Below are 8,493 nucleotides of genomic sequence, written 5' to 3' on the forward strand. Positions count from 1 at the left end.
TCCCACCAGCCAAGTTTCAGAATGGGCATAACGGCAACGCTAGGTGACCTCCAACCTCTTGCTTGACCCCCAGGTTTGGTAACAAGGAAGAGTATATGTCCTTCATGAACCAGTTCCTGGAGCACGAGTGGACCAACATGCAACGCTTCCTGTTGGAGATCTCAAATCCGGAGACCATCTCTAACACAGCAGGCTTTGAGGGCTACATTGACCTGGGCCGGGAACTGTCCACCCTGCACTCTCTCCTCTCGGAGGTGGTGTCCCAGATGGACCAGGTAGTGAATGCAGCCAGGTTATGGATCATGAAACTCAGTGGATCTTACTCAAGTATTTTGCGGGCTCTTCAATTTAGCCCTGATGGCAAGTCCAGTGTCGAGTGGTTAGCATGTTGGGCACACAGTCAGGATATCGGGAAGACCTGGGTTTGAGTCTCCGCTTGGGCATCTCTGTGTGGCAAGGCGAGGTCCAACAGGTGTTGTAGTCTGCATTTCTACATGATAAAAAAGCTATATATTTGAGCTACTGAGATATTAGTAGATAATATACCATGCTTGTCAGTGAGCTGGATCCTTGAACCGTGCCAGGAATATATTCGGATGTTTATCGTGATGCAATCAATAATTTATGATTGCATTACATAAACAGTGCGCAGTGGGTGAACACTGTGGAGACTGAGGAAGGTACAATAATGGATTTTTCAGCATTTGCCCTGCTAGCAGATGGGAAACTGGTAATCATTAGATAAAGTGTTCCATCTGTCTGAAACCTTGTCCGTCAATAATTCAGAAATCAGTCAAGTGGGGGGCTGCCATCTTGACTTCATGATAATTCAGTGACATGCGAGTGAACACAAGCGATGGAACCATGAATGATATTTTCTGCTTTTAGAGTGCCACCTCAAAGCTGGGACCTTTGCCAAGGATTCTGCGGGAGGTGACCACGGCGCTGACCAACCCCGCCAGCATCCAGGTGATGCCCGGGCAGTCGATGCAGCAGGGGGGCTCACCACCAGCCGAGGCGAGCTGCAGCATCTCCACTGGGCTGCAGAAGATGGTCATCGACAACGACATCACGGGGTAAAAAATAGTAACTGTTATACACGACATCCTATTTTCTATTCTCTCACTCTGTTGCTGAACACAATCCACTGGGAACAAGGCCTGCTTTGAAGGGGAGATGACTCAGAACCAGGAAGCCAGAGAGACAGAAAGCTGATATCACGATTCCAAAAACAATAAAGCGAGTATCACTGTGGCAGAGCCATTAAGGTTGGCTTAGCTGTGGCGTTTTCATACCTTTCAAAAAGGTAGCAAGCCATTGCCAATGGTAATTACTTCATAGTGCATTACCACCACCTACAGGATTGGAGTAGAACAACCACAAGGTCTGCTTGATTGCTGTGGTTCATTGTTTGAAACCTCCTTTCTTTTTTTGAACCAACGTTTAATATGTCTGCACCTTCTTTCTCTCAGATTGGTTGATTTCACACGGCTGCCGTCCCCCACCCCAGAAAACAAAGACCTATTTTTTGTGACGAGGAGCACAGGGATCCAGCCTTCCCCAGCACGGAGCTCAAGCTACTCTGAAACCAACGAGCCAGAGCTGGGCATGGCCAATGGAAGCAAGAGTCTGTCCATGGTGGACCTGCAAGACCCCCGCAGTATGGAAGTTGGTCAAGGTCCTGGAACCCCTGATAACCACCTAGCTGAAGTTCCGGCCTCAGTGGGAGGCTGGGCTGGCAGGGTCCCACAGTGCAACATCCCAGGTGGTCCAACCTTGAGGAGGCCCGGACAGACCCCGACCACGCCAAACACGGACAGCGCTCCGGGTCGACCTGCCCAGCTACTTGCACCCTTGTCCTTCCAGAATCCAGTTTACCAGATGGCCACCTGCTTGCCCGTGTCCCCGCGGGGTATGACCGACTCAGGCTCAGAGTGCCACAGTTCAGTCAGTTCCCATAGCAACAATGAGGACGGACCACCAGGTGGGAAGCATTCCTTCTTGAACCATGGCGGCGGCGGGAGTAGTAGCGACGAATATACCAGGCGCTCTGGTGAGTTCAACCGCCGACAGCTCTCGCTCAACGAGGCGCAGCACCAGCCCACCGTCCCCCGACAAAACAGTGCCGGCCCCCAGCGGAGGATAGATCAACCTCCTCCGCAGAGCATCACGCGGGGTCGCACACCTCCTAATCTGCTCAACAGCGGAGCCTATCCCAGGCCCGGCTCTGGCAGCATGATGACATCGTCCCCGGACTGGCCAGTCAGCGGCGCTCGTTTACGTCAACAGTCGTCATCGTCTAAAGGGGACAGTCCTGAGACCAAGCAGAGGGCTCAGCATAAACAGGTATGGGAGGATAAGATAAACCTTTGGCAGGGAGAATGTTACCATGTGACAGAATCCAACCAATCACACACAGCCAAGCAACAATATTCCCAAGGAAACAATTGACGTGAGACAAGACTTCCAAGAAATTACAGCAAAACTTGTTTACCAATGCGCCCGGCGATGAGCCAGTGTGGGTGGGCCCTCTCTGCTCATTGCGCACGTAATTTGCATGCAAGTCCACCGCTGTTTTACTGCTTTAGTGCGCTTTGAGCGAGGGTGGTGGAGGCACAGTTAGCATCTTATTAACGACTCATATTCACGCTCACATGTGCACACAAGGTGACAGGAAACAGACTTTGCTAGGGGGCTTAACAGCTGGCTTGATTGTGTCTGTCTGTGTGTGTAGGGGAATTGCGGCATTTAAAAAAAACTTAGTCCTATTAGTAGTTAATGGTCGCCCTTGGTTACCGGATGAAGGAGAGGACGTTTGAGCCATCATACTTTCATGCTCTGGTCTCCGCGGAATCATTCACAGGCTTGTCGTTAAATTAACCGGCTCGCTGGTCACACCGAGCGTTCATTCAATTTGCATCAGAGTGAGACTTCACATGTATATTTAACTGCCTCGTGAGTGTGAACCCAGAGTTTTCGTATGCTGTTGTAACTGAATTTATTTGGTCTATAATGCTAAGACTTTGGAACGAGGACGTGATAGAGACACGTGACTCGCACCAAGGCGCTGAATGTGTGAGCTTGCCGATATGCATCCATTCCACCCGCTTTTGGTCCAGGTGTTTATTTTGAGCTTCTTTCTGTTGTACCTGTGCTTTTGTTTGCCAAACTCTCCTGCTCCCCTCCCAACGTCCTTCCCCACATGTGCACTCCGCTCATGTGTGTGTATGTGTGTGTGGTGTGTGTGTTTGTGTTGGTTCCCACTAGGCCCCTTCCCCAGTGAACCCCAGTGCGCTGGACCGCACAGCAGCCTGGCTATTGAATATGAATATGCAGTATTTAGACCATGAGGGGATGGAGCACGACTCACTGAGACACAGAGAGGATCTGACACAGGTACAGAAGGTAACATGTCCCAACCCCCGCCCCCCACCCCACCTTCACCTCTTTTTCCCCTTTCACAACCACCCCCTCCCTCATAAATCAACACTACTGAAGATGGACCTGACCTCAAGGATCTTCATATTCATTTTTGGAGGAAATGCACTTTCTGCCGTTTCCTCAAATAGTGTCTTCCAATGACTTGCCAGATGCATGACCTACTTTAAGAATTCCAGAATTCCATAAGAATAAGTAATTCCACTAGTTGACTTTATTTTCCATTAAAAAAAAACCTCTACAGCTGAGTAAAGAACTTTCAGCCACTATTTGAGGAAATATGGTGAAACGTATTTACACACAGGTGGAAATTAGCGTGTGTGTGCATGTGTATTGTATGTGTTCATGTGTATCGCAGCTTGCTTGTGCGTCTGCATTTCTGTCAGCTAGAGCAACCCCTGTTACTCCCCCTTGCTTCCCCCCAGCAACTTTTGTTGAATATCGGTTCAGCATTTTGGTCATCTCCCTCGTAAAAGTAGCAAGATAAGAATGACTTACATACATGCTGGACCCGAGAGGGCGGTTGTTTTGGGTAAGAGTGCCACAGAGGGCAAAGGTAGTTCTTAGTAATTCTAAGGTGGGGTAGAGAAGGGTATAAATTTGTTTGAGGTTACTATTCCATATGCCAGAGGTGGTGGGGGGTCTAATGGGAAACGTGTCCCAGTGGGCGGCAGGCAGCAGAGTGATGTTATAAACTAAGAGAAGGTGACAAGTGGAGATAAATCACAGACGCGGCATTCCTCGCAGCGTGTAATTGAATCATTCTGGGCGCTCCGGTCGGCTGTGTTGGTCCTGCGTCAGTTTGGCATAATGAAACTAGCAGGAGACGTCAAGGCGTCGTAACATATCGTGCACCTTTGCTCATTCAAAACTCAATCCGAAAATCTAAAATCCTGCTTTTACAAATCAATGATGTTGGTTGTGGTGCATCAGAGTCCTCAATGCCCTGCGACAGTGAGGACACATGACTATAGTGTTCCTTAGTTCGTGCCTTTCCTTTCTGAGGGGATTTGATTCTTGATCCCAGATGGGAACCCCGGATTTTCATCAGCTTTACTATGCGACTCCAACCCTTTGGTTCCTTATTCCCCTTGACGCACATAGTCCTTTCAGTTGAACCTTTCACTTTATTTCGGAGATACTTCAGTGAGTTTTTCAGTGAGTTCCACAATCCGGTGCTCAGTCCCAGAAACAGCAGGCTTGATGAAGAGAGTTCTTGCTAGTCCCTATCAGTACAACTCAAGAGGAAAGGGGAAACTGCTGACAAGGGAGGTCATGACTGATGAGTCTTGATTTAAAAAAAAACTATGGCCTCATCTCTGGGTCTTCTTTGTGCAGTACCAGCAGGAGATCGCTCTGCTGCAGGAGAAACTGCGGGCGTCTGTGCAGAAGCTGGAGGAATACGAGGCCCGTCTTAAAGGCCAGGATGAGCAAGCCCAGAAGGTGCTGATGGAGTACCAGGCCAGGCTGGAGGAGTCGGAGGAGCGCTTGCGCCGGCAGCAGGATGACAAGGACCTCCAGATGAAGGGCATCATCAGCAGGTGGGGAACCGCAAGGCAGGAGTAAGTTGGTAACACAGACTTGCGGTTTTGTCCTTATCTGACACTCTTGCTGTTCTCTGCTCAGGTTAATGTCGGTGGAGGAGGAGCTAAAGAAAGATCACTCGGATATGCAGGCAGTGGTGGACTCCAAGCAGAAAATCATTGACGCACAGGTCAGTCAGATTGAGTTTTAAATTTGATTTTATAACTATAAAATTGTTGATTGTTGATTTGTCGATTCGCTTTTCCTGATTGAGCTTGTCTGTGTCCATCCAGGAGAAGCGCATTGCTTCGCTGGATGCCGCCAACGCCCGTCTAATGAGCGCCCTGACCCAGCTGAAAGAGCGCTACAGCACGCAGTCGCGCAACGGCATCTCACCGACCAACCCCACCAAACTGCAGATCACCGAGAACGGAGAGTTCCGGAACAGCAGTAACTGCTAGAGACATGAACCCTACGACGGTGAAGACAGAACCCAGATTGGAAAACTCAGTGGGAATGTTATTTTAACAAGGACAGCGCTGGTGGAAGACATTTCCACATTTTGTGCGCAGTACGCGAGTGCCGATTGCAGGACGCAAGAGGCGAGACCTGAGCTCGAGGGACAGAGCACCGGACGGCCTTCGTTGGGAGGGCGGGTCGGAGCTTGTACATATGAACTATCCACCCAACATGTTTCCATTGGATGTATGAGGCTGCTGGGATAACGGATGGAGCCGCCTGGGATGAACCACTATGTGGCGTGAGGACTCCTCGACAACCACTCAGAAACATTGCAGAATCACTGTTGAGGATAAATAACTAGTGCTTTACCTTAAAGTCCATGTTTATAGACAACCAAATAGGAACTAAAAATCCTGATATTTTTAGTCCAAAACCAACCTCTTCGATCAGCCCTTGGGCGTGCTGTTAAGCGTCCCGGGTGACCTCCCCCAGCCCCGAACCCCCATGTAGTGCACTTTGTGAAAGCTATTGGTACATGAAACGCCTTAAGCTAGGATCGCAACTTTATTCCACAGCTCGGCTATTTCTTGCAAAGAAAAAAAAAGACAAAAAGGCACAATTATATGCTGTGGATTTGTAAAGGATAGAGCTTGTACAAACGTATATGTATTATGAAAGTAAATCAGATTTATGTGCTACTTTATTGATGCAATTTAATATAGATGTATGCGTTTCCATTTTGCTTCTAGAGTATACACACACATACCTATATTTGATAATTTCAAATATAAGAGCAGACTTGTATTTAGGAGTTTTATTTTTCTTCTTAAAAGATGAATAACGGGAGATGGGAGGAAAACGCAACCTGGAAGCACCGGCGCCGCTTCCTTTAGAATCTGATTACAGTTGATCAAGTTTCCTGTTCTTGGCGCAGTTCTGAGAAGGATCTCAAGATAGTCTTGGATCTGAGTCCGGGTCACGTGTACTTTTCTTGCGCAAGTAGCTGGAGATGTGAGGGATGTGTTTGACACGCTATACACTGGATTTGGCGAGCAGCGGCTGTAAAGGACCTTTGTTACGAATTCTCTCCCATGTTGGTGATGATTTTAGGTCCAAAACGTGACTTGGTTGAAGCAGAATCTGCTCTGTGGGTTTTTTGTCCTGTCCTAACGCTTCTCCTGGACCTTCCCGAAAATCCTAACCTACTAGAAAACCTAAGCCCAGCATTAAACTCCGACTGCCACACCACTTTTCGCCATACTACACTAAAAACCAACCCTTTCCTTAATTCCTAATACTAATATCCTAGGAAATGTAACCGAAAGATTCTCTCAATACTGAATCCCAACACTGACTCCCTGAGCCCACCACCCTTACCTTTACCCACCCCCCAACACTAAACTACTAAATCCTACCCTACCGGCATAAACCTTAACCTTATCCCAACTAATGACTATCCTACTCGAAAATATAACCCCTTCCCTAAAACCAAATTCTTATCTATACCCTTACACTGCTTCCTGAAACTAATTCCCTGTATTGTACCCTACCCTAAGACCCAAACCGAACCCAACTCTAATCTTACACTCCTACCTTAAACCTCCCTGAAGATCCTTTCCCCACACAACTCTAAAACCAAGACCTCAATCCCAACACTACCCCGACACAGATTCTCGACACCCTACCACCCTTACCAGTACCCATGATTCTTCTGAATGTGAAGCCACTAGCAAGTCCTGCTAAACTAATTTTGGATCCTATTTGCCTTCCTTACCAGTGGTAGCTATTGTTTTTGTTACCAATCAGGAAGTAATGCAAAAAGAGATATGAGTCAATATATATGAGTGATTCTGGACAGTCTGGTCTAGTGTAAATAAAAAGCTGACACTATTTTTTACCTAAAGTTGACAGAGCTTTTTGTAAACGTACCTCGTCGCTCGCCGCTCGCTCCAACTCTGCTGTATCGTCATGGGTGTTTGTAAATACAAACTAGCTCCTCGGTTGTAAACCCGTCACCCATTCAGTGTTCTTCCCCCCTCGTTATGGCGAAGTTTTTACTGTGCGATCGCGAGCCAAACAACACATTACGCAAACAGGTGAGAGTCTTGGCCGGTTTAGTTCAGTCTCGACGAGACTGGCGAGCACAATCCTGAATTTCTCATCAGTTAATGTCTATGCACTTTTATGTTAAATGGCTGTTTGATTAGTTTGTTTTATTGTTGTTTTTACGCAGCACCTATGTCAAATTGTATCTGATGACATCTGAAAAAAAGATTTCACACAGAATCAAAAACATTCTAACACTAAAATGAAGACTATGCAGCTTTGAAGTCTTTTTTGATTTACTTCTCCTAAACAAAGCCTCATAATTATGGCATCCCTCGCAATGTTTAGCTAGCAGGAATCCAATACGGATCAAGTTCATAAAGGTATGGAAAAAACATAATAAGTTAATAAGTCATTAACAACCAGCTACTTCCCTGATTTTACCAGTTCAAGTTTCTTGTTTGTTAGGTTTTTTTATATTATCATTATGAACCTTTGTGGGGCCCCGTACTAAGATTCCGGTACGTTAGCTACTCCCGCCTGTGATGGTAAAACTAGCTCTTAGGCTAACTTTTTAGCTAAGTGGCCAAAAAAAAGTTGCAGTCTCTCTTTACGACTGTTGCGAATGTTACTTGTGCTCCCGTACATTAAAACACTCTTTAACATTGTCTAGCCCGCTATGCTAACGCCGTAGAATCTTTCCGAGTTTACAGGACGAGCTCAAGCAGAAGATAAATCAGCTATAAATACAGCAAAAAATAAAATAAAAAAGATGTATGTTTTCTATGAACTTGTAGAAAATACTTTTTGTAAGTATGTTGAAAGTCTATAAAGTATTTGTTGCATTAACGACCGTGACAAAACAATAATGTACAGAGGAACTTGTGTTGTCAACATGTGGCCGTGCAATTTATGTACATTTGCAACAAGACCTATTAAAGTTTTATTTAGCTATTTTCAGCCCTCTGCGTCCGTTTCGTTGTTGTCGTCACGGACGCCATGAAGGGAAGGACATATGCTCAG

At 46.7% G+C, this 8,493-nt stretch overlaps 1 protein-coding gene across 17 annotated transcripts in view; it reads left to right on the forward strand.

Moving 5' to 3' along the window:
• The window catches only part of LOC131120056 (disabled homolog 2-interacting protein-like), a 75,407-nt gene extending 66,977 nt beyond the window's left edge, over nt 1–8,430 (forward strand). For 15 of the 17 annotated variants that reach the window (XM_058065095.1, XM_058065096.1, XM_058065101.1 and 12 more), the window contains 7 exons: nt 74–275; nt 889–1,076; nt 1,473–2,346; nt 3,268–3,405; nt 4,777–4,979; nt 5,065–5,152; nt 5,256–8,430. In XM_058065095.1, the coding sequence (XP_057921078.1) occupies nt 74–275; nt 889–1,076; nt 1,473–2,346; nt 3,268–3,405; nt 4,777–4,979; nt 5,065–5,152; nt 5,256–5,423 (1,861 nt within the window). In that variant the 3' untranslated portion in view covers nt 5,424–8,430. The remainder of the gene's footprint in view (nt 1–73; nt 276–888; nt 1,077–1,472; nt 2,347–3,267; nt 3,406–4,776; nt 4,980–5,064; nt 5,153–5,255) is intronic. The other 2 variants (XM_058065097.1, XM_058065098.1) reach the window with 2 other exon arrangements.
• Nucleotides 8,431–8,493: the final 63 nt, after the last annotated feature.

The sequence above is a fragment of the Doryrhamphus excisus genome, chromosome 2 (genome assembly GCF_030265055.1).
Source record: "Doryrhamphus excisus isolate RoL2022-K1 chromosome 2, RoL_Dexc_1.0, whole genome shotgun sequence".
In the NCBI taxonomy this organism is placed as follows: Eukaryota; Metazoa; Chordata; class Actinopteri; order Syngnathiformes; family Syngnathidae; genus Doryrhamphus; species Doryrhamphus excisus.